Source organism: Maylandia zebra, linkage group LG4 (genome assembly GCF_041146795.1).
Source record: "Maylandia zebra isolate NMK-2024a linkage group LG4, Mzebra_GT3a, whole genome shotgun sequence".
NCBI classification, from domain to species: domain Eukaryota; kingdom Metazoa; phylum Chordata; class Actinopteri; order Cichliformes; family Cichlidae; genus Maylandia; species Maylandia zebra.
In genome coordinates, this window is record NC_135170.1 from 6,384,608 (window position 1) to 6,410,229 (window position 25,622).

General features: G+C 42.7%; 1 protein-coding gene and 1 long non-coding RNA gene across 4 annotated transcripts in view; both read right to left on the minus strand.

Annotated features, from left to right (window-relative positions):
* Positions 1–10,511: 10,511 nt before the first annotated feature.
* LOC143418310 (uncharacterized) lies at positions 10,512–16,853 on the minus strand. The gene is made up of 2 exons (XR_013098249.1): positions 11,165–16,853; positions 10,512–11,119 (listed from the first exon to the last, which is right to left on the minus strand). It is a non-coding gene; the product is annotated as an uncharacterized LOC143418310 (long non-coding RNA).
* Positions 16,854–16,908: 55 nt separating this feature from the next.
* Positions 16,909–25,622, minus strand: part of LOC112432486 (retinoic acid receptor alpha-B) — a 50,681-nt gene continuing 41,967 nt past the window's right edge. For 2 of the 3 annotated variants that reach the window (XM_076882922.1, XM_024801033.2), the window contains exons 8-9: positions 24,568–24,658; positions 17,135–24,308 (exon numbers count right to left, since the gene is read on the minus strand). In XM_076882922.1, the coding sequence (XP_076739037.1) occupies positions 24,055–24,308; positions 24,568–24,658 (345 nt within the window). In that variant the 3' untranslated portion in view covers positions 17,135–24,054. Of the gene's footprint in view, positions 17,093–17,134; positions 24,309–24,567; positions 24,659–25,622 lie in introns of those variants that run through there. The other variant, XM_076882921.1, reaches the window with a different exon arrangement.

Below are 25,622 nucleotides of genomic sequence, written 5' to 3' on the forward strand. Positions count from 1 at the left end.
TGCAAGTGGTCAGAAGTGGACTTCCAGGGAGAGGTCATAGTTGACCAACGTACAAAAGGGCACTACATGTCTTGGATGAAGTGAGGTTAAAGCTGTACTAGTACCTCTCCGAGAAGAGATGAGGCTGAATGCACCAAATTTAACTCAGTTAAAGTTTTTGAGTTTTTAGCTTCCCATACTTGTGATCATACTTTGTATTTAAAGGTCAAATAAATGTACTTCAACTTCAACAGGTCATCATATTCTAAGAAGCTTGGAAAGAACAGTGTCTTGACTTCTTCAAGTTTCTTGAAGATGTTTCACATCTCATCCGAGAAGCTTCTTCAGTTCAGTTCGATGAACTGAAGAAAATTTTCGTACTTCAACTTCTCCTGTTGCTGTGGTTAGAGTTGACCCTGTTTGTCCAAAGAGTAAACAAGGGGTACCCCACCTCTCACACTATGACAGCCGGGATAGATTCCAACCACCTACCCTGAACTGGATAAATGGAAGAAACTGGTTGGATAGATGGAAAAGGCTGATGCTCCATACAAACTAAGCTCACACAGCATACTGCTGAATGACAGAGGTGATGGGTGCTAAAAACTGGTCTCTTTACACCTATCAGTAATTACTGCAAATCAGTAATCTGGTAGTCCTTCCATAAATCCAAAACATACCTTATATGAATTTGGTTTATTTCCACTTAAAGATTTTCTCCTACACCTTTGACCACCACCCAGTACTGATTTTGAAAGTCCTGTACTGGTATCAGCCTAAAGATATTTATAAAATCACTGTGAAAAGCAGAATTTACCAAAGACAAAAACACATATTTTCATAATTTATAAGAGAGTGACGCTTCTTTATTGAATGCTCTGTATGTGAGACTTTCCAGTGTTGCCTCACCAGACAGTAAAGGGGACAACACTGAAATAGAGATGAATTGTACCTGACAGCAGGGAAGTTGTAGTGAGGCAGTAACACTGTGTAAACAGACGGTGACATCAAGAGGTGCACACAATAAAAAAACAACTGAGCAGAAAAGAGCACTGATAGGCAAAAACATGTTTCTACTTACTGCAGTGCCCTCTAGAGGACAAATGATATCATTTTCTTTAGAACAGTCCCACAAAGTGATGATGAATCTGTGGAACATTTGCTTCCTGTTTGGCAGCTTTTTGTATAGCATATTTCCACGTGCTGCCATAGACTCCAGCTGCAGATAGGGGGAATTCTGCAGTAGCAAACATGGTGTTTGTAGAATGACCACTCGGTAGCTTTCTTGTGATGCTGCTTTATTGAACATGTATCCAGCATGGGTTATAACAGCACAGCAACGGGTGTGGCAGCTAAGGGAAGAACTGCACATAGACAGCCCTGCCGCAAAGCATGTCATGGTGGCATAAAGCTGCAACGCCCACCCGCTCGACACAGGCGACCCAGTATATGACATCTCCCCCCCTTTTCATGTTATTTCCAATAACAAACCCCAAATAGAACAGCAACGACACAATGATAACATGTGACACTATAATAGCCTCTGGGCGGTTCTCTTAAGGACCGGGCACAACTGGCCTACTGTCGGCCTGAAGGGCAGTGTCCACAAAACAGGACTTATTAAACATGGTAAACCTTTAAGGTAATTAACTCAACCAGGTAACAGCAGTATTGGTTGCAGGTCAAAACATAAGTGCAAAACAGCAACAATACAACATTCCCACTCCACCGTCCTTCTTTCTCTCCCATTACCCCAGTGTCTACAGATCCAGCCTCTTGACTGGCTTGCGTACCCGGCCGCACCTCATGCGTAACTGATCCGGTATGTCGGCGCGAATGGGTGCAAGCGTTGGGGCCAGACTAGGGGCCAAAGCTGGGGTCTCTGGAGTGGACGCACCAGCGCACTGAGATGGCAGCTCCTCAGTGTCCACAGTGGGTGTTGGAAGGGGTTTTGGCATAGCCCGTGGAGATGGTTCGAGGTGGAGATGACGGCGGTTCCGTCGCAGCACCGCACCTTGGGGTGTGGCAACGAGATAGGACCTCGGAGTGACGCTCTCCTTGGAGATGATGGCCGGTGTTGCCCAAGCCTTCTCCCTGTCCAGCGTAGTTAGGACAGCATCCCCTGGATGGAGTGGAGGTAGGGGCTTAGTACCATGGCGGCAGTCGTAGTAGAACGCCTGCTTGGCCTTCTGACCAGCATCCCTTCGTTTAACCTCTCTTTTGTTTGGCCATTTAGGTTGAAGACTCTTCTCCAAGGTAGGCAGGGTTGTCCTGATCTTCCTCCCCATAATAAGTTCCGCTGGGCTGAAGCCTGTAGTGGCACAGGGAGTAGACCTAAAGCACATTAGTGCTATCAGTGGGTCATTGTGCCGGAGGATTTTCTTTGCAGTCTGTACTGCCCTCTCCGCTTGACCATTTCCCTGTGGGTGGTGGGGACTAGACGTTATGTGGGCAAAATCCATCTCTCTCGCGAAGGCCTGGAACTCAGAGCTGGAGAACTGAGGGCCATTGTCACTCACCACTTCGTCAGGGATCCCAAACCTAGCAAAGGTCGACTTCAGTTTCTGAACAACTTGGCCACTGGTCGTGGATGGTAGGTGCAGTATTTCCAGAAAATGTGAGTAGTAGTCCGACACAACAAGATAATTATTCCGGTTGTGTTCACAGAGATCCAGGGCTATCCTTTGCCATGGACGATCCGGCAAAGGTGTGGAGATGAGCGGCTCCCTTGTCTGTGTTGGCCTCTGTGCCAGACATGTGTGGCACTGCAGCACTCTTTAGCTCAGTGGAGCTAAAGAATGAATTAGCCCTATCCCTGCACTTGGTGAGGCCTTGGTGCCCTTCATGTATGTACGTGATGACAGTCTGTAGTTCAACATCCGTTGCAGTGGCTGCTTTAATGCTTTCCATTCGGCTTGGGGACGCTGGAATGCCCTGTAACACGGTGGCTATGTAGCAGTCCACTTCAGTGTAAGTGCTAGTGTCATCCTCAGCCCAAGTCTGTGGACTCCGTGACAACGTATCGGCGATGACAAGCATTTTGCCAGGGACATAGACGGCCTCCAGCTTGTACCTCATGAGCCTCATCAGGAGGCGTTGACACCTCAATGGAACATTGTCAAGGTCCCGGCTGTTGACCAGGGGCACCAAAGGTCTATGGTCGGTCTCAAGCCTGAAGCGATCTAAGCCACATAGATACTTATCAAACTTCTCACAGGCCCAAACACTTGACAAACACTCCTTTTCGATTTGTGCGTAGCGTGTTTCAGCCTCCGTGAGGCGTCTAGAGCAGTAGGCAACAGGTTTCCACTCTGCGCCATGAAGCTGAAGCAGCACAGCCCCAAGTCCGTAGCTATTGGCGTCGGCAGATACGGCTGTGAGTCTGTTGACGTCATAGAAGGCAAGAACAGGTGCTGATGTAAGCGCTCTCTTAATGTTCTCGAAGGCTGCCTGCTGTGGGTGACCCCAGGTCCAACTGTTTTTGCTTTTAAGCAACTCGTACAGTGGCTGGCATACTGTGGCAAGAGCAGGAATATATCTGCCCAGGTAATTAACCATTCCTAGGATCCCTTTAAGCTCTTGCACATTTTCTGGTGACGGCAGCTGAAGAATGGCGTTCACTTTCTCAGGGTCTGGCCTGACCCCAGAATAGTCGATCAGGTGCCCTAGGAAGCAAAGCTGGCTCTGTCTGAAGGAGCACTTCTCTTGGTTGAGCTTCAATCCGGCTAACTCAATGCGCTGCAGCACCTCCTCAAGTCAGGTGTCGTGTTGTTCCATGGTGGCCCCATAGACCAGGATGTCATCCATAAAGACCTCCACACCTTCGAGCCCCTCTAAGGTCTCCAACATCTTTCGCTGAAAGATCTCTGGTGCACTTGTTATCCCAAAGGGCAGCCTCTTAAAGCAATACCTGCCAAATGGCCTGATGAATGTCGTTAGTTTGCAACTCTCGTGATGCAATGGGATCTGCCAAAATCCACTGGCTGCATCCAGCAAGGAGAAGACCGTTGCCCCACTCAACCTGAACATGGTTGAGTGGGGCGGGTAGGCAAGATATAGCGCTCTCTTTTGGCAGACTTATTCATTTTTGTCAGATCAACGCAGATCCTGGCCCTTGCTGTGTTCTTCTTCAAGACAGGCACCATTGGGGCACACCATCCGGTAGGTTGGGTCACCCTCTCAATGACACCATGGTTCTCCATTCTTTGTAGTTCCTCCTTCACTTTCTGCAGCATGGGGAAAGGCACACGGCGTGCCGTATGCACTGCGTATGGCACAGCATCGTCCCTTAACTGAATTTTGACTGGTTCAGTTTTTGGTGTTCCGTGTTCACCGTAAAGTGGTTGGTTCCTGGTGAGTGTGATCGTTGCTTCATCAATTCTTCTCACCAGGTTCATCTGCACTGACAAGGAGCGGCTGAGAAGGTTGTTAACTCTGCGTCCACGAACCACATACACCTTGGACAGGTAGTCTTTGCCTTTATAACTTATTGTGGCCTTTAAGTAGCTGAGACATAACAGCTCTCCTCCGGGGCTATCTAGAGGGAGATTAGAAGGCTCTAGTGTTCTCTTATGAGCAAGTGTGTGGAACGTATCTTCATTTATGATAGTGACATCTGCTCCTGTGTCAATCTTAAATTCTATTGGGGCAGAGTCTAGCAGTAACTGCACAGTCCATGCTTCGCTATTTCCTTTTGTATTACACACTGAGCCTAGAAAATATGAGGCCTGCTTGCTTTTCTCTGTCTCTGTAACCTCATTCACTGATCTGGTGTTACGACACACCCTGGCCCAGTGTCCAATTTTTGGACACTCCTCTGACTGTCTGATGATCTGGGTCGTTTGTGCCAACATGAGGTCCTTCATCAGTTGTAGCCTGCGGGAGAGGTCCTTGTCTCGTATCCCGACCACAATATGATCACGGATATTTTCCTCTTTATATGCACCAAACTCACAGTGCTCTGAGAGGTCATACAGGGCTCGGATAAAACTTTCCGCCGTTTCACCTGGCCGCTGGACACGCTGGTGAAAACATGCTCTCTCATGTATAATGTTCCTCTGCGGGAAAAAATACTCGTCGAACTTCCTCATTACGACGGCGAAGTCGTCACGACTTTCATCGGCGGCGAAGGTGAGTGACTTGTAAATGTTCTCTGCTTCATTTCCCAATCGCATAGATTAGGTAGCTCACCTGTACTTGTCCTTCGTCTTTGTGGAGTTTCATTGCAATCCTGTAGCGCTCGAAACGCTGTTTCCAGTCGGGCCATTCCGTCGGCTTATCGAAGGGGAAGCTTGTCGGGGGAATAAACTTAGCCATTCTGTTGTTTTCTCCCTTATGGCGTAATTCTGGCGATGGTCCGGGTCACTTCTGACACCATGTAGAATGACCACTCGGTAGCTTTCTTATGATGCTGCTTTATTGAACATGTATCCAGCATGGGTTATAACAGCACAACAACGGGTGTGGCAGCTAAGAGAAGAACTGCACATAGACAGCCCTGCCGCAAAGCATGTCATGGTGGCGTAAAGCCGCAACGCCCACCCGCTCGACACAGGCAACCCAGTATATGACAGATTTAGAAGCAGAACTGAAGTTTTATTTTATCATAAAGATGGTAAACTTTTTAAACACTAACTTTTTACTAACTTTTTAAACCTGGGTCTGGGGGCAGATTCCCTCTCATGGGGTGCTGGTGCTGGGTTATAAATTGTGTGAACTGCGTTCATTTCAGTGTGTTTCCATGTTGGGTGAGTGATGAGAAGGAGCCTGCGGTCAGAGCAGCAAGGCTGCAGGCTCCTTCTCATTAATATCCTCCTCATTAATATCCCTCAAGGGACAAAATCACTTGAGGGATATTAAAGGTAACAGAGTTTGTAGTTGATATTTGTTTTTTCCTGGATGAGCCTCAGGTCTGCTGCAGAGTCAATGTTCCACCTGAGTTGAGATTGAACAAGCGGTCGTAAGCTGACCAGCTGACATCGTAGTACACCTTTGTATTGGTTTGGCTTGTAATAAGTCTGATTCATTAGCTTGTGTAAGCCTGTTGGGGAAGGAATAAAAGTACATAACAAGCTAAACAAGTTATTTAGAAGCTGCTAATGCTTCATGGTGAGTCGTCTTACTTGAATGCTGACACCAGCATCTTCACCATGCCCACAGTTATGTTTCCCAAATGCTCTGTGTCAACACTCGGTTAGAGAGCTTTCAGTTCCTGAACAGGCCACATTATTGACCCAGACCCAGCAGGTCTGATCTGACTATCTGTCAGACAGATATAACAAAGATTCAAAATCCAAATATTTCCCACAGAACAAAAACAGGAATTTGCTACATGGGAGAATGGACCAACCTGCAACAGGTGAAGATGTCATGAAGAGAAAAGAGACTAGAGGGAAGAATCAAAACTATGCATCAGTGTGTTAACAGAGAATGTATTAAAGCACATGTTGTTTTCAGTGTAAAGCAATAAATAGTTACAATTGTTGTGCAATGAATGACTGAGACCATGACTGCATTTCTATTTTGTCCGTGTAAAATTCTATGTTATAAATGGTTTTAAAAAAAACAAGAATTTCAGTTCCACTTTCACAATTTCTCCACGTTTCCAGAAGCGTTATCTAAAAAAGGACACAAATTCCTTTTGGTGCTGTGCAAAAAGGGGGATCCAGTTCATAAACACGCTGAGCTACCTGCTGTGGTGACCATGTGGATAAGTGAGCAGCTGAAAGTAGCTGCTGCTTCTTTAGACATGACCAATCTGAAGCTACATGAGCAGTGATGTACATCAGGAGAAACAGTAAAGCTACCATAGTGTACAAATATTATACCAATATTAGAGTGAGACAGAGGGTCATATTGACTCACTCAAAAGATAATGGTATGTCTTATGAATCATCAGCCCAAAATAAACTGAAATAAGCTTAATGTAAAACAGATACTTACCTGAATATTGGACAGCTTTAATATTTTCCTCAGTATCAAAGTAACACAAGGATATTTTAGGTTGATGAATATATAACAGAATCCGCCAATAGCTGCTATTTCCAATATGCCACAGTGTAAACAATACAGGCTAAAAACTGTCTTACAGTGCTAGCAGCTACTAGTAGCCTATTTCATGAGGGTTTACAAATTCTTGCTAGCTTCAGAAGATGCTCAGTTTGAATGCTGGGGAGATTTGGAGAATTTAACAGATTACTCTGCATGTGATACAGTTGAATCATGTTGCCACATATGTTGAAGAGTTAAACTGTAAATGCTGTTAAAATGTTAAGTTACATAATTTCATGAATATATATAGTTTGCGTTGAAATGTCTTTATTTGAAATGTACATGTGTAAGGTGAGAGCTAGTGTCTCGTGAGAATACCCTTAACGAGAGCACACGAGACTTTTCATGGACTGCGAGGGAGCAGATGTCTCTCATGAAGCGATTTAAGCTAAAAGTTTACTAAAGGAAAGGGCAATACAAGGACTTAAGGACCTCTTTTCAGGACAAGCAGCCAACGAGGTATTTGTCATTTGAGAAATGTTTTTTATTTGTGTTTGGACTTAATATGTGTACTGTAAAGTTGCTAATTGTTTGTACTGTTCGCTCGTGACCAGTTCTCACGGCGTATTGGCGTAATGGCGTATCGGCGTACTGGTGATGGTGAAGCTGAGGAGAGAAGGCCCAAGTAATAAACGCCCGTTTCAAAGAACCAACCTGTGTCTGTGTTGTCGTGAAGAGAGCTACAGTGAGAACTCGCCTGCTCAACACGGGTAGGAGAGGACAGGATCGCCGCGGATGACGAAACGACGCGGATCCGGTGCATCACGTCAGATAAGCAGAGTGCATAACGCATATCGGCACAGCATTAACAAGCAACGGTGGTTAGACTGAGTTAAAGCGCTAATTTTCACGTTTAAGATCAGGAGAAGCGCTACCACAAAAGTGAAGTTAAGGTGGTGTGAGAAGTGGTTAAATGTGAAAATTGCAACTAAGGGACTCATCTGTTATTCTTGCTTGCTTAATGTAGAGATTAATCCAATGTGTTTGCATTTATAGTTGTTGTACATCACAAGGTTTATAGAACAAACAAGTAAATATTTAACAAGCTCACAGGTTATGAGTAATTTTGAGTTATACAAAATTTGCTGAGTTTAAAGGGCACCTTATGTGAATTTTAAAGGGGTACTATACTGATGTGAAAACTTGAAAACCTTTAGTAATGTAAATGATAAGGATTTAAGGTATTTCTAAGTACATTTACACTGTTATTGTATATTTGTGATAAGGTGATTTTTGTTGTTCTTGTCTGTTTGAAACTTAAGTTCAGTATTGAAGTCAACAGAGGGTTGGAAGACTCATACATACATTTATGAACCTTAATTCAAATTAAGTTTATTGCAACTTTCACTTACACATAGTCCAGAAGAAATCTAGTTGAAGTTTAATAGCTGCACAATCACACTGCTATAATCTCAACATGTCTAACATAAGCAGAGAGACCTGCCATAAAGATGCTGAACAATCCGCTCAAGCTGAAGCTACTGTCACTGAATCTGCAGCAGAACTAGAGGGGCTTCGAAGAAGTGAGAGGGCGCGTACCCTAACAGAAAGGGGAAGAGCATACCAAGATGAGAGACTGAAGCACATTCAATGCAAACTATATATATTCATGAAATTATGTAACTTAACATTTTAACAGCATTTACATAAACACTTCAGCTGATACAAATGTTTTCTTCTTTGATCACAAACACCAACACAGTCTCTCTGTGGTTTTTGGGTTTTCTGTTTTGTTCCTGAAAATTTATATTTAAGCAATAATTATATTAGTTGTTTAGCATTGTGTGTGTAATGGTAGTGCAGTCATTACCTCTGCTATTCTACATGTTGGTCTTAGTTTTGGCCAGCTGGGACATTCCCCCCCCCCCTTAAAAGTAACAAGTAATCCATAATGTTTTGTCGTGGTCTGGGTGGTTTTCCACAGCATCGGCTCCTCCCCACTGGATGGAGTCTTTGTTGTTCCTCACCTGATGGCAATCGTACCAGCAGTATTTATGACCGGCGCACTCAACTGGTCTTCGCCAGATTATCTGCCAACTTTAGTCAGTTCTCGGCCTCATATCCGTTCCTTGGTGACTCATCGTGTGTATTAACCGTATCTCTGTTTTTCTCGTCAGCCTCTGAAACCCACCTACCAAGTTCTCCTGGATACCAGTTTGCTGCCGCCGGTAATCCCTCTCCGTTTTGGAACTGCCATTCTCTCCTGCCTGCCTCCCTGCATTGCATACAGCACCCACCTGGACCTCTCCTGCCTCCCCCCTCCACGCAACCCCACCTGCAAGCTTGTAAGACAGCTCTGTGTACTATCCTTAGATTCACTCGCAACCCTCTGTGGGATTCCCCTGACTGCTCTCTCCTCTGTTTCAGTGCCCTGGCCCGCCACAGTTTCCCCTGCCCAGTACCTGTACCCAGTTATCCCTGCCATCTAGTTATCATCACAGTATTTTCTCTCGCCTCAGACATCTAGTTTATGTTCATTGATTCTAGTCTGCACTTTCTGTTAGCCTCTGAGCATTGTAAAATAAAATCTCTTTTCGTTACACCTCACCCCTGGCCTCCGGTTTTGAATCTGCACTTGAGTCCATCCCATTTCCGCGGGCCACTGTGCCATGACATGTTTGCCTACTGGTGGTGGTCAGGGGGCCCGGTGGCGCCTGTGTCCGGCAGCCTCGCCTCTGTCAGTGCGCCCCAGGGCAGCTGTGGTTACAATGTAGCTTGCTATCGCCAGTGTGTGAATGTGTGTGTGAATGGGTGGATGACTGAATGTAGTGTAAAGCGCTTTGGGGTCCTATGGACTAGAAAAGCGCTATACAAATGCAGGCCATTTACCATTTACCAATATAATCCATTTCTTTTTAAATCAACAAAACCCACAATGATAACTGATTACTGATGATAATGATAACTTCATCAGTTCAGTTTATGAGTTTAGCATAGTCAACAATACCCTAATAGTACTGAAAAAATACCATCTTAAATGGGGCATCAGCAGCAGGGTCATCAGTTTCTCTCTCTGTTCTGCATTTTTGTCAAAAAATGCAGAACAGCTAATTATCAAGAAGACAAATGTGCAAAATAAGCTGCTTGTAGAGATCAACTTCTTCTTTCTAGATGAAAGCTTGAAAAGTCAGCAAAGAACTCATCTGCATATTGCTTTAAGAAATGGTTCATCACGCTACTGTCGTTCTAACTTGATGAAGAAATGCTCCATTCATGTTTGACTTATTCAGTAATTTTCAGACATGTGATACAGTGATGCACATCAAGCACGGTGGTTTTGGTTTTAATTTAGTTCAGTCTGTAACTATTAATGTCATGGAGCAACTGTAACCACATAATTTCCTTAGGCATTAATAATGTCAGGGTCCTGGGACTGGGCGACCCAGGATCCCTGGGCAGTCATGGACCTGTGTATTATTATTATGTGTTGGGGGAAAACTCTGTAAAAAACCCAGGAGAAATAAAGACACAATGAGACAAAGTTACTTTCTTTATCAAACGTGTACACGGGTGAGCTGCTAAGAACAACTCACACCATGCACAGTGGCTTGGTAATTTTTATAGGCACAGAGCACAGAGACAGTGAGAACAGGATAACAAATAATAAACAGATAAAATAAAACAACTCCATATATGGTGCTAGTCTCGTCAGCAGAGAGCTAGGGAAGATAAAACAATCTAAAACAATATGTTCCAGAAACAAGATGTGTTTGCTGGGAAAGTCTAAAAAGATAATTCTAAACTAATCTAACCATAGGCAAAGGGCAGACAAAAGGCATCTTTGTACATTTAAAAGAAGGTAAAGAAACATAGAATCATTTTTCCTGTAACATTCCCTCCTGTTTTAACTTATTTTAAATGTATACAACAATTGTCTGTGAAGGTTATTTATTAAGCATCTTTAGCAATTTTTTAATTTTCAAAATGTCAGCATAGCAGAAATGGAAGTCATTTGGTCTAAAGAATAAAACAAAAGAAAATAATAAAAAGAAAAACATAGTAAATGAAAATCATAGTAAATGAAATAACAAGTGGAATAAACAAGAAAAAATAATAAAACTAAAACTACAAAAAATAAAAGGATGAAAACCTTATATTTTAAAACGAAAACTACAAAAAATAAAAGAATGAAAACTAAAATGAAAACTTTGTATTTGAAAATGATGAAAACCTAATATGTAAAATGAAAACTTCAAAAAATACAAGGATGAAAACCTTATATTTAAAATGATGCAAACCTTAAATTGAAAACTTTATATGTAAAATGATGAAAACTTCATATTTAAAATGAAAACTTCAAAAAATAAAATGATGAAAACCTTATATTGTACTTGCATAAACTACTAATGTGTTAATCAGTGCATGATCACTTGAAAAAGGCAGAAGTCATTTTTAATCACCACGTCATTCATTAGCAGTTATTACAAGTTCTCCTCTAACAGAATTGCAACGGGATGCTGGTCTTCTTGAGGCACGGCAACATAAGCAGTCATTGTAGTTGTTATCATCTTTGAAATCATTACTCTTAGACATGGCGGTGTAGCTGCTCCAGATGTGTGGTCAGTGACATATTTTTGCAGAATGGACAAATTCTGCAAAGCTTCATAAATGTCTCCTCCAGCTTTGTATCCATCAGGGATAAAAGTGCAATATGTTTCCCCGATCAGCTTGCAAACTCCTCCTTGTGATGCTGTTAGCAGGTCTAGTGTCAGTGTGTTCTTCAACACCATTGTTCTGATGGCCTTCTGTTCTCCTGCTAAGGCCGTTCCCAGGGCCTTAGTTAAGTTGATGTGTCGTAGCAGAGCATATCGGTTGATTTCCACGTGATCCCGCACCTCGGCAACTCCAATGCCGGGGATCAAGCTCTGTAAGAATTTCACTCCTCCTCAGATGCAAAACTCTGGTTCCTTTACTGCTTGGTGCCGTCCGTGCACATCCTGTCTGGTAATGAGTCTTTGTTTGTAGTATCATTCGGTAGCTGTAGTTGGAGCGACAGTTGAGGCTCATCAGCGTCGTGTTACTGGCACAGGTTTCGTTGAGTGAACAGTCCATACACTTCCTCTCGTTCCTCGGTGGGCAGAAAGTGTATATGTATTTGCATAGCAGTCAGTTTTATTATTCAAGTAAGCTGTAGTGTTCATAAACTGCCACCAGAAATTAGTGGCATAGCCATGGGGAAACTTGGTGTACTTTCCTTTGTCATACAGTGTCTGCCTTTTCTTCATATAGCGTGACTTATTGTCCCTCACGGAAGCAAAGATGAGGAGCCCGGCCATGGTCAGGGCCGCTGCAGTTGTTAAGAGCCACCACCTCATGACGACGGGACACACCCTCCTGTCGCGAGTAGACCCCCCGGCCAGAAAAGCTGACCCCTCCACCGGGCGAGATCACAACAAGTGGGCAAGCCTGCCGTCAGCTGTGTTTAGATGGCTTCACTTACTGGCTCTGATGGATGCAAGATGGTCGTTCCGCTATTTTGCAAGCTCCAGTTTTTCCTTTGGAGCACTTTGATCAGAACCCAGTCACCGGGCTGTGATCTGCAAGACACTTGATAGACATCATTACATGCTTCGTCATTTACAATCATCTCTTTATTTTCCTACAACTTAGACATACATTTTGCTACTGAAATTGTATCTGCCTTTTTCACTGGGTAGATTTCTGGCCACTTTGAGAATACATCTATAACCACTAGGGTGTATTTTTACCCTTGGCATTCATTTAGCTCAATAAAGTCCATATGGATTGTGTGGTCTCAGGTTTCCCTGAGCATTATATTTTTGACACGTCATGCACGTTCTGACAAATTGTTTTGCTGAGGTTTCAAAATTTACAGTGTAGAATTTACAGTGTAGAAATGAGAGTATTGTGTAGAATTTACAGTGTAGAAATGAGAGTTGACAATACTGGTCAGTCCCCCCGTTGACAAATGCGTACAGCCATGAGTCACTAATGCCGCCATTTTGTGGAGCGATTTTGGCAACACTAGCTTGCCATAACACATCATTAAGTCGTTTGTCAGAACTGCACCGTGTTTTAGCCATTTTGCCTGCTCTGCTGTGCTTGCTGCTTTTGTTCATTTTTCAACACATCCAGTGGAATCTGATGTGTGTTCACTGCCATCAATGTGATGTTTGTCTTTTGTGCCGCCTATTTTGCTGCTCTGTCAGCAAAATTGTTGCCTGTAGTAATGAAAGAGTCAGTAGGCGTTGTAAGAGTTTGGCATGGTGAACCGGTTTTCCAGTTGGTGTAATCATTCCTCTGTTATGCCAAATTTTTTGCAAAATGATGCACAGCAGAGAAAACATACTGGCTGTCTGTATGTATGTTTATTAGTTTGTCTTTGTGTATTTAGCTTTCGCGTATCACAGCTATCAGCTCAGCGCTCTGTGCAGGACATGAAGAAGAAAGTGGTTTTGCTTCTATTATTTTACTATCTGTGGTTACTGCGTAACCTACACAATTTCGGCCTGTGCTGTAAGGTCAAATGCTGTTCTCCTAGCTTCCACACTTGCTGATCATAAGGTGGATCTGGGCCTGGAGTTTGTTTAAATCTCAGAATGTTGTGATACTCGGTCGGTTTCTGGCACTCAGGTGTAATACCAGAAAAGAATGGCATGACTGCTATCTTAAGTTTTGTCAGAGCGTCTCTACCTAGCAAATTTACTGGACACAACGGGTCATATATGCATTTAATAAAGCACCTGCGGCCACTTGCTGTGTGTACTAGTTCTAAAAGGGCAGTTAATTGTTGTACAGTTGTGTGGCCTGAAGCTGACTTTACAACTAATTTGTCCTCTACTCCTACAATCTCGTGGGAAGTGACCTTCCTCTCCACGGTTCTAGCAGGCGTTGTCTCTATGTTATCTGCTGTTTCTGCATGGCTGTCTGCGGCCTTGGTGTTTGTGACTTTGCTCGCCTCTCTGTTCCTGATAGCCACCTGCGAACTAGTGTTTTAGTCTGTTGTCAACAGTCAGCCTTATTTTTAAGTTACAGAATGCTTCTCCTTTTTTTTTTTTTTTTTTTGTATGGGAGAATAGATGCAACTCTACATTTTCACTTAAGGCAGTTTTAGATAATTTCTAGTTCTTCAAACAATGCATGGATCTCACACATTTCAAACTTTCAAGTTACGGTTGTTTCCCATTTATACAAATATATATATATATTTAACTTTGCATTGCTCACAGCTCATAGCTCACAGCTCTAAACCTAGGCATTTTTCAATCATATGCCTAATCACTATGTGTCACTGTGATTCTCAAGTATTGTCACAAGTTCGTTTAAAATCGTTTCCAAAACCAACAAAATAATCAAACAAAAACAAAAAACATAAACGTGTCAGGACACAAAAGAAAAAGAAAAATGCTGCCACCCGAACAAGGCAGAAGTCTGCATATGTTGGCTTTTAATAGCATGCAGCTTGTAACATGGTAGACTAATGTGCCTGTGTTAATTCTGCTCCATATTATTGTGTGAAGTTGCACTGGGTTGGGAGTGGTTTTGTGGTTGTCACATTTTTGGTGAGCCAATGGCTGGAATGGGGTTGGACTAATTAGAGGCAGGTGTACTTGATTGCACTGATACACTGGTCTACTTATAGCCCACACTACAACCACTGCTGTGTTGTTTTGTCTCTCTGTGCAGGCCAGGGCCTATTATATGCCACAGCCTAAAGGCAGCAGAGTTCCAGAGGCTTGAGTGACCACTGACTATATGCTTGCAGGGTGGTGGGTCTCCAAGGACAACTTCTAACCCTGTTAAAGGCAACATGTGGGGTGCAACTTGGCCGTGTGGCATAGCTGGCTCTGGCCTTGGGACTGTGTGTTTTTATACAATTCATAAGTGGGACACTGGACTGTTTTATCTTTTATCTCTTGATATATTTTTCATCAATAAATTATCTTTTAGAATTTTATTGACTGACATCTTTTTGCCCACGACTGAGACGGTTGGTCAGACCTAGAGTCTTTCTTTGGGTGTGTTACAGCAGCTTCTGCTCTAAAAGAAACAAATAAATAAAAAGAAAAGAAAATGTGGAACATGCTCATCAGCTTAGCAGTGTCTACATATTTAATTCAGCTTCTCAATCCTGTAGTTGTAGCTGTTGTCTACAGGGTTTTGCTTATTGGTTGTTATTATAGGTGTGCTCTATATCTCAGCAATGTGTCATTCTAGGATGATAGGTTTCAAGCTGGTCAAGTGCCTCTATGCACTTCATTAGTTTAGTTATTCTCTGTATTGTCTTCATCTCACATGTCATTACACTGAGTTTCAGCAAACCTTAAGCTTGATGCAGACTACTGCTTAACAATTATCCACCTCACATCATAACCGATTAAGGTGCCTCTTCATATTAATATTATGTCATTGTTAATATTATCCTCTTTGTCTTATATAACAGCAATAGCATATTATAATATTTTATCAGTGTGTACCACTATACTACTACTGAGCCAATTTGATAGTTAGGATCATCTTATTCAGCAAACAGATAATTTTGAATTCATCCAATCTGCGGTCACATTTGTTCTCTCTGTTGCATGGCGGACCAGGCAGTTCTATTATAATATATTATTTATATTTTATTTTGTATCCATCAAGGGCTTCAGATGACCTGCAGAATCATCCTTTTCCCAAGGTGGAGACAGTTACCTTTTCACACACTGTCCTTGGCTGAACAGTGACACAGCCTTAATATACTTTATTTATGTTATTAAAATATTTTCGTGTGAATTATTTGCTTTATATTCATTTTATACATTGTGGGCATGGTCATCATGCCAACTGTGTTTCATTGATAATATCACTTTACAGGTTGTTATCCTTGCTATTATTAATTTCAAATACTCTAAAGATAATTTCTACTGTAATTTTCCCTTTGTTTATCTTTATTTCGTACTTTTTATATTTATATCTACTCAGTGGGGTCTGTTTTCAACCCTTTTAAACTACCTCAAACTACTTTGATCTCTAGTTTTCACTTAATAAGGGATTATTATGTTCTTCCTGATATGGGTGTTGCTGCACATGCGGCTGCAGGAGTGAGTGATGGTTTACTAAAAGGATTGTGGACACTGCACAGTGTCTCGTCTTCTGGTTTTACTAAACTGGCAGTTGGATTCTGTTCTTCTGACTGTTTATATTTTGTTTTCTTAAATCTCTCTCTGTTTTTGTCCGGCGTCTGGACTTTTCTTTTCTCACCACTGCTCGTCAGCAGGAATGAGTTTTAATTTCACTTGCTTGATTACCCATCTTATTTATGTATTTACTTATTTTTGTTTAAGTAATATATACACGATACAGCTGCTATCACCTTCGCTGGTATTAGAGACGAGAGTGGTTGCTCACACGCCCTTCTACTTTCGGACTATTTCCAAAAGCGGTGTGAACTTTACGAGACGGAACTCGACCGTTCTCTCAACTCACCAGCACGTCAGTGAATAGCAGTAAAAGAAAAACACAGTAGGAGCAGCTCAGTCTCTTATTGGACCGTGAAAATTCAGCTTGCTCCGTTAATTAAAACAATACACACACACACATTCACACCTATTCGCGCGATCGGAACCCTTATCATAAGGGGAGCTGCCAGTCTTTCTGTAGACGAGCTACTTATTCCCTAGACCCTGTCTAGACCCAGCTGGGGGAGCTACCCAGAGCTCCAAACCTAACCCACAGAAGTGGGGAGCTTCCAGTCGACGAGCTCCAAGCTACCAGCCGACGAGCTACTTTAAACCCACAGAAGTGGGGAGCTTCCAGTCGCGACGAGCTGCTTTCGCTATTTTAAATTCCCTGAATTTAAAATACGCTTTTACGCAAGATTGTGTCAGTGTGTCTGTATCTACCTGGTCGGTGTCGCCGGGTCTGGTCCACCTCGATCGGGTCCCACCACCGTGGGTCACTTTCTAAGACGTTGGCCAAGACCCGAATTTAACGCTCTTGGTCTTTTTCCACACACCTGGTGTGTGGGCTGTCGACAGGCGAACAACGTGGACTGGTCACGGAGATGGGACACGATGGAGGTGCTCCGGCTCGAAGGACCAAGAAATGTTGGGGGAAAACTCTGTAAAAAACCCAGGAGAAATAAAGACACAATGAGACAAAGTTACTTTCTTTATCAAACGTGTACACGGGTGAGCTGCTAAGAACAACTCACACCATGCACAGTGGCTTGGTAATTTTTATAGGCACAGAGCACAGAGACAGTGAGAACAGGATAACAAATAATAAACAGATAAAATAAAACAACTCCATATATGGTGCTAGTCTCGTCAGCAGAGAGCTAGGGAAGATAAAACAATCTAAAACAATATGTCCCAGAAACAAGATGTGTTTGCTGGGAAAGTCTAAAAAGATAATTCTAAACTAATCTAACCATAGGCAGAGGGCAGACAAAAGGCATCTTTGTACATTTAAAAGAAGGTAAAGAAACATAGAATCATTTTTCCTGTAACATTATGTATTTTTGGTGTCGTTTCCCCTTCTCTGTGCGTGTACATATGTGTGTTTCTCTGTGCTGTGTTAGTCTGTGTCCCACTCATATGTTTAGGCGAGGTATGGGTGTGTATGTCTGCGGGTGTGCCTGGAGGATGGAGCTCGGCCACCTGCAGGCCTGAGGGGTGTGGCCCTGCGGAGGGACTGGCCACACCCGAAGCCACACACCTGCCGCTGATCAGGGCTCGTCGGGGGAGCTACTTAGGAGAGTCTTGGAGCTCCCACCGACGCGGGATCATTGAGTTCTCTTACCAAGTCAGTGTGTGTTAGCTTAGGTCTGTGCTGTGCGTACATGCCCGCCGAGGGTTAGTGTTGACGGCTGCGTCTCTGGTTTCCCTACAGGAGGAGGAGTGGTCCGGAGAGGCAGCACGCACGGGGGTGCGGAAACACAACAGCGGGGAGCACGAGCACAGATATCGGAGGGAAGCACGCACACGGGGTTCGAGGGAGCAACGGGGAGTTATTGTATTTACAGCCTTTTCACTGTAAATAAAGAGCACTGTTTGCATCGCAGAGTCTGCGTTTTGGGTCCTCCTTTCCCCACATCCCCACGGTCTGCCAGCCAGACCGTGACAAATAAAGTATTCTGAGTATTCAGTTTAACTTTTATTTAACCAACAGAACACATCCTGTCTGGAGCACGAAGTTGGTTTGCGGGGTCAAATTTTCCACTATTTTCTCTATTACAAAGTTAGAACCCACTCTCACCAACCAGATAACTCTACCTGTCTTTACCTGATACATGTTGTTCACTATTATTCTGTGTGAAAAAATATCACTGTGGCCACGACCACTTTAATATTGAAAGACATACCTAAAGCCTGAAAGTATTACATTGTGAAATACACACTTCTCCAAAAATTCTTTGTTTATTTGGGTTATAATGATAATATATTATGTGCATAGAAGACAAATGAAAACTTCCCACAGGGCATCCAGCAATCAGACAGATTTTAGACAGAAAAGAACTCGCCTACATCTTCAGATATCGGTGCGGCTGGTTAACTGTCAAGAGGGTGAGTGTGGGGTGATGGGAGTGGCACATCTAGCCCTGAGCCAGAGGTTTGATCTGTGATCAATTACATGTTGGCTAAAAAACATAAACACGTTATTTTCTTTTCTAATAGTGGGAAAGTCAAACAGCTTTATGTGCTCTAGCGCTCTGAATCAGCACGTGGACCAAACCAAAACATGAAATAAGGAGGGGTGGGGTCAGAGGCTGACTGGATTTTTTCATTTGTTCCCAAAAACAAATGAAAAAATGCTAGAAAACGAACACGTTTTAATGTAAACATTATTTTATGCTGACAGGGCAATAATATTCACACAAAAAACAAAACTGAATCTTCTACTCTTGTCTGGAGCCCCTGTCAGGCATGGGCCCTGCAACAGGCAGAGCACCTCATTGAACAAAGCACTGATCACAGGGCAGACAACCACCAGTTGATCTAACATGCATATTTGTGGACAGTGGGAGGAAGCTGAAGCACCCAGATGACCTTAGATGACAGTATGGTTTGTATCCTTCTTGCTGTGAGACAACAATGTTAACCACCCAGATAGCAAAACAAGAAAATGTTGGAGTTTTTTTTGGACAGTTACTTGCTTTTTAACGATTAAACCAGTAGTTTTGTGGAGGGTTGCTGCCCCCAATCAGAAACCATCACTAAATTAAACTTTAGCACTAAAGGCATTAGAAAAATGATCCATACCTTTGTTACCTCTACTATACAGGGAGTGCAGAATTATTAGGCAAATGAGTATTTTGTCCACATCATCCTCTTCATGCATGTTGTCTTACTCCAAGCTGTATAGGCTCGAAAGCCTACTACCAATTAAGCATATTAGGCGATGTGCATCTCTGTAATGAGAAGGGGTGTGGTCTAATGACATCAACACCCTATATCAGGTGTGCATAATTATTAGGCAACGTCCTTTCCTTTGGCAAAATGGGTCAAAAGAAGGACTTGACAGGCTCAGAAAAGTCAAAAATAGTGAGATATCTTGCAGAGGGATGCAGCAGTCTCAAAATTGCAAAGCTTCTGAAGCGTGATCATCGAACAATCAAGCGTTTCATTCAAAATAGTCAACAGGGTCGCAAGAAGCGTGTGTAAAAACCAAGGCGCAAAATAACTGCCCATGAACTGAGAAAAGTCAAGCGTGCAGCTGCCAAGATGCCACTTGCCACCAGTTTGGCCATATTTCAGAGCTGCAACATCACTGGAGTGCCCAAAAGCACAAGGTGTGCAATACTCAGAGACATGGCCAAGGTAAGAAAGGCTGAAAGACGACCACCACTGAACAAGACACACAAGCTGAAACGTCAAGACTGGGCCAAGAAATATCTCAAGACTGGTTTTTCTAAGGTTTTATGGACTGATGAAATGAGAGTGAGTCTTGATGGGCCAGATGGATGGGCCCGTGGCTGGATTGGTAAAGGGCAGAGAGCTCCAGTCCCACTCAGACGCCAGCAAGGTGGAGGTGGAGTACTGGTTTGGGCTGGTATCATCAAAGATGAGCTTGTGGGGCCTTTTCGGGTTGAGGATGGAGTCAAGCTCAACTCCCAGTCCTACTGCCAGTTTCTGGAAGACACCTTCTTCAAGCAGTGGTACAGGAAGAAGTCTGCATCCTTCAAGAAAAACATGATTTTCATGCAGGACAATGCTCCATCACACGCGTCCATGTACTCCACAGCGTGGCTGGCAAGAAAGGGTATAAAAGAAGGAAAAACTAATGACATGGCCTCCTTGTTCACCTGAGCTGAACCCCATTGAGAACCTGTGGTCCATCATCAAATGTGAGATTTACAAGGAGGGAAAACAGTACACCCTCTGAACAGTGTCTGGGAGGCTGTGGTTGCTGCTGCACGCAATGTTGATGGTGAACAGATCAAAACACTGACAGAATCCATGGATGGCAGGCTTTTGAGTGTCCTTGCAAAGAAAGGTGGCTATATTGGTCGCTGATTTGTTTTTGTTTTGTTTTTGAATGTCAGAAATGTATATTTGTGAATGTGGAGATGTTATATTGGTTTCACTGGTAAAAATAAATAATTGAAATGGGTATATATTTGTTTTTTGTTAAGTTGCCTAATAATTATGCACAGTAATAGTCACCTGCACACACAGATATCCCCCTAAAACAGCTAAAACTAAAAACAAACTAAAAACTACTTCCACAAACATTCAGCTTTGATATTAATGAGTTTTTTGGGTTCATTGAGAACATGGTTGTTGTTCAATAATAAAATTATTCCTCAAAAATACAACTTGCCTAATAATTCTGCACTCCCTGTAACTCAGGATTGCCCAGTTTCGCTCTTTTTTTGATTGAAGATGGTTCAAAACCCCGCTGTGTGGTACAAAGAAAAACACACCCCTCCCATTTAAGCTCAATTGCACTGGCTGCCTGTGAAATTTCGATTGAATTCAAAATTATATAATTTGTTTATAGACCTCCTCTATGGTTCAGCTATACAATTTATCACAATTTTTTAACTACAGATTTTTGCCTCAGGGAACTCAGACCATCCTCGTAGCATCTTCTAACAGTTTCCCATTCTCACCTAAAAGATAAAGGCACCTTGTCCTTTGCTGTTATTGCCCCCAGGGTCTAGAATTGACTGCAACACCACAATAAAAACTTGTCAAACAACTGAGAAATAGCTTTATAAAGACCCGTTACCTGTTTTCACTTGCTTTTATTCACATCTGAGGCTTCATGGTTTTGTTACGTCTACTGTGAACATTTGTCTTATTAATTTCTTACTAGTAGAGATGAGAATTGAGAACTAGTTCTTGTAGAGAACCGGTTCTCTTGTGACTGTTGTGGTCTGAAATTGGGTTTTTGTAGACCTGCAATGTAAATGTGTTTACTTTGGAAGCACTTTTGGTCATCTCCTATTATTATATTGTGCTACATAAATAAAACTGACTTAAATTGACATTTTTATTTATACTGGCTATATAATGGCGCTAAAAAGAAACATTAAAAGTCAGAAAACCTGAAAACGTTTAGATAGGCGCTCTGATGAAATGCTGCCCCCTTCTGTTAAAATTGACTGATGTTTTTTATTTTTATTTTAAAAAACCTCTGAATTTAATCTTGACAGATATACCAATTTCCTATCCTCTTTTTCTAAAATATTTATTAATACCAATATAAGTTTTTAAATTGTGCCTCAGACAAAGTTCAGACATGAACACGACACGACTCCATGTTGCTTATAAATTATTTATTATGTTGAGATTTATTTTATTTTATTTATTTAAAGAAGCAGTGATGTTATTTGGTCTAATAAATTTCACACTCGAGTTGTGGCCAGTCTTTATCTTGCAAGCTCGGGTCCTCTACCAGAGGCTTGGGAGGGTCCTGCACAGTATCTTGGCTGTTCCCAGGACTGCACTCTTGGTAAATGGTAAATGGACTGATTCTTATAGCGCTTTTCTTCTCTCCCAGAGTACTCAAAGAGCTCTATACAACATGCCACATTCACACGCACTCATAAACTCAAGTACAACTAATAAACATTCACACTCCGATGAACGCATCGGAGGGTAATTTGGGGTTAATATCTTGCCCAAAGACATTTGGCATGCAGACTGGGGAAGCCAGGAATCAAACCACCAACCTTCCAGTAGCTGATCTGCTCTACTGCCTGAGCCACAGCCTGAGCTCTTCTGGACAGAGATCTCAGATGTTGTTCCTGCAATATGCTGGAGCCACTCGCCCAGTTTTGGAGGTCACTGCCCTGAGTGCTCCAATTGCACTGGGACCACTGTTGCCTTCACATCTTCTTGAGCTCCTCTTTTGGCCCTTGGTATTTCTCCAGCTTCATGTTCCTTCTTCCTGATGTTGCTATCACTTGGTATAGCTACATCTATCAATACAGCTTCCTCTGCTTATCCGTCACTACTGTCAGGTTGGTTAGCCATCACCAGTTTGCCTGTCTGTATCTCTAAGTCCCACAGTATCTTAGCTTCATCATTCTTGACCATCCTAGGGGGCGGCGCCCATTTTGACCTGAGGACTTTCAGGCCAAACTAAGCACAGTGTATGCTATGCCTGCCACTTGGTTATAGCGTTGCATCTACACCCTGCCTGCTAGCATTTTGCACCACAAAAACACATATTTTCACAATTTATAAGAGAGTGACGCTTCTTTATTGAACGCTCTGTATGTGAGACTTTCCATTGTTGCCTCACCAGACAGTAAAGGGGACACTGAAATAGAGATGAATTGTACCTGACAGCAGGGAAGTTGTAGTGAGGCAGTAACACTGTGTAAACAGACGGTGACATCAAGAGGTGCACACAATAAAAAACAACTGAGCAAAAAGCAGTGAGGGAGCCGGGCACTGATAGACAAAAACATGTTTCTACTGCAGTGGCCTCTACAGAACAAATGGTATTTTCTTTTGATGGCATACAAACCAGGAGCGCCTGAGTTAATGTTTAAACCCACTGTAGGGTGTCTTCCTCTCTCGTGCTCACATTTTTTAGAATTATTACCAACATAACACAGTCTTGCCGGGGGCGGGGCCACTGGGGGGGGGGCAGCAAATTTTACAGAGTGGCCAGTGCCCTCCCTACATACATGGAACATTTGTTTGGCAGCTTTTTGTATAGCATATTTCCACGTGCTGAAGCTGCAGTTAGGGGGAATTCTGCAGTGGCAAACATGGTGTTCGAAGCAGAACTTCCCAGGGGAAAAACTAAATTAAATTAAAGCTTTATTTTGTCATAAAGATGGTAACCCTCTTAAACAGTTAATCTGACTGGTGATTCTGTACATACGGTGACCACTGAAAATGAATTCAGTTGTAACAATACTTCAAGGGCACCACTGCAGCCTCAAAACACAGCTTGAACATTTAGATGTTCGTGATGTCACTGATGACACGTCTATCAACTCTGCTTTGGTTGATAATGTCCACCAACGGGGAAGACAGGTTATTATTATATAAAACTAATTTCATGTGTTTCACAGTTTGTTGAAGCTACTTTAATTTGCTGGACTTGAATCTGAAAATAATCCAAAGTTGATGATGATGATCTACAAAGTCTCCAAGATTTTTATTTATCCTTGTGAGCGGTAAGAAGAGAGGAGGTGAAGTGTATTTGTGTTGGTGAGGTGAAGGCTGGTTAGCTGTGCTGGGAAAAATACAGTATTTACATATGTACAGTTAGGAAAATAACCTCTTGTATCAGCCTGTCTCAGTCTCAGCTTCTTCTTTTTTCACAGCCTTTGATATATACACTATATTACACACAATAAATCTCCCAACTATACAGCACGTGACTTTTTGCACTGAAGGAAATCTGATTCACGAGGAATTCTGTTCGGTCTGTCCATGTCATCAGCTTTTTATACATCATTAAAAAGAAATGTGTTGGCTTTTTTGCATTTAACATCAAGAACCATGATTTGTCAACACAAGCAGTCCAAGCAGGTCACCAACAACCCAGAAAGTTCCTGGAGCAAGATGCTCTGCTCAAGTTCCTCTACTGCCGTTTGCAGATTGTGGAGCCTCAGGTGGAGGGAGGGGAAGGAGAGGAGGGGGAGCGGGGAACGGGGCTCGGGCTGGGAAAATGGACCGGTTTGTGCATCGGACTCGAACGGCAGCTTCCCGGTTCTTCTTCCACCTCCCTCCTGGCTCCTCCTCTTCCTTTTCCTCCCCCTGCTCCGTGCCCCTCCAGTCCCTCAGAGTTCTCCAGCATCTCCTGGATGAGAGGAGGCATGGAGCCAGGGATCTCCATTTTCAGTGTGATCACTCGCTCTGCTCCTAAGAGAAAGCGTTTCAGAGAGAAGGTCAGCATAACGGCCTTGGTGGAATAAAACATCACAGGAGGAATGAATTCTTAAACTTTAAAATTCATTTACTTTTCATTTAGATATTAATGAAGGATAATGCACTGCTGGGAAACCACCATTACATTTTAGATAAGAAAGATCATGAGTCCAGCTGTAGCTCTAACAATGTTTGTTTCAAACACAAGAGGTTAGTATTTGCCAGTTAATGTGTGTGTGTGTAAATGTGTTACCTTTAACACTGATGCTCCTGAGGTCAGTAATCTTCATCAGTATCTTGGGGAACATGCAGGGTTTGTCAGGCCGCCTCCTCCTCACATAGAGCTACAGACACAGGTGATGAACATTTTAGGAAGAGGTGTTATCATCCACGATAATACCCATGTACAGTGCTCCCTCGTTTATCGCGGGAGTTACGTTCTAAAAATAAATCCGTGACGTAGTCAGCTTTATTTCTTACAATTATTATAGATGTTGTAAGGCTGTAAAACTCCTCACACTTTCACACTTTTCTCTCTTGTTTAACACTCAAACCTTCGTAGAAAAATAAGCCCAGTATTATAGAATGAAACCAAACCCGCAGGTGCCTTTGATGGTGCAAAATGTTTAGTTGACATTGCTGTTTTTTTTTTTTTTTGGGGGGGGGGGGGGGCGACTTACAAACATACAGCGCAGGACTTCAATGCTAGCAATCAAAGATTTATGTACATTTGACAAGCTGAACACATTCTGTACTGGACAGGAGACACAGCACGAGATTGATTGACAATGGTCTGCAGCCAATCAGGACGCAGAACACAATGTGCTGTTAAAAAAAAGAAAAAAAGAAAAAAAAAGAAAAGCAAAATGGCACAAAAAAATCAGCGAAACAGCGAGGCCGCAAAAGGTGAACCGCGTTGTAGCGAGGGACCACTCTACACGTTTTTAGTGACTTTCCATGGAAAACACATTTTAGCTCTATTTGTGCTTACTTAAAAGCCCTTCGTTTAGCTTTACTGCTGATGCCTGCAGACTCCAAGTATCGAGAAAATGTTTTTCAGTATTTTGTGTTGTCGAAATATTCTTCAAATACTGAGACATGATTTTGAGGCTATATCACCACGTTTAGTAGGAACAATTGAATGAAACTCATACACGCTGTAACACACTGATGTATTTACACACAACCGATTAACCGTAATGCCCCATAACCCAGGACGGCGAACCAATGTGCACATCAGGATAGGCCCGGTCTCTGATGGGGTTAATGTTGCATCTTTACTTTCACTGGTAACTGTTGTGGTGATTC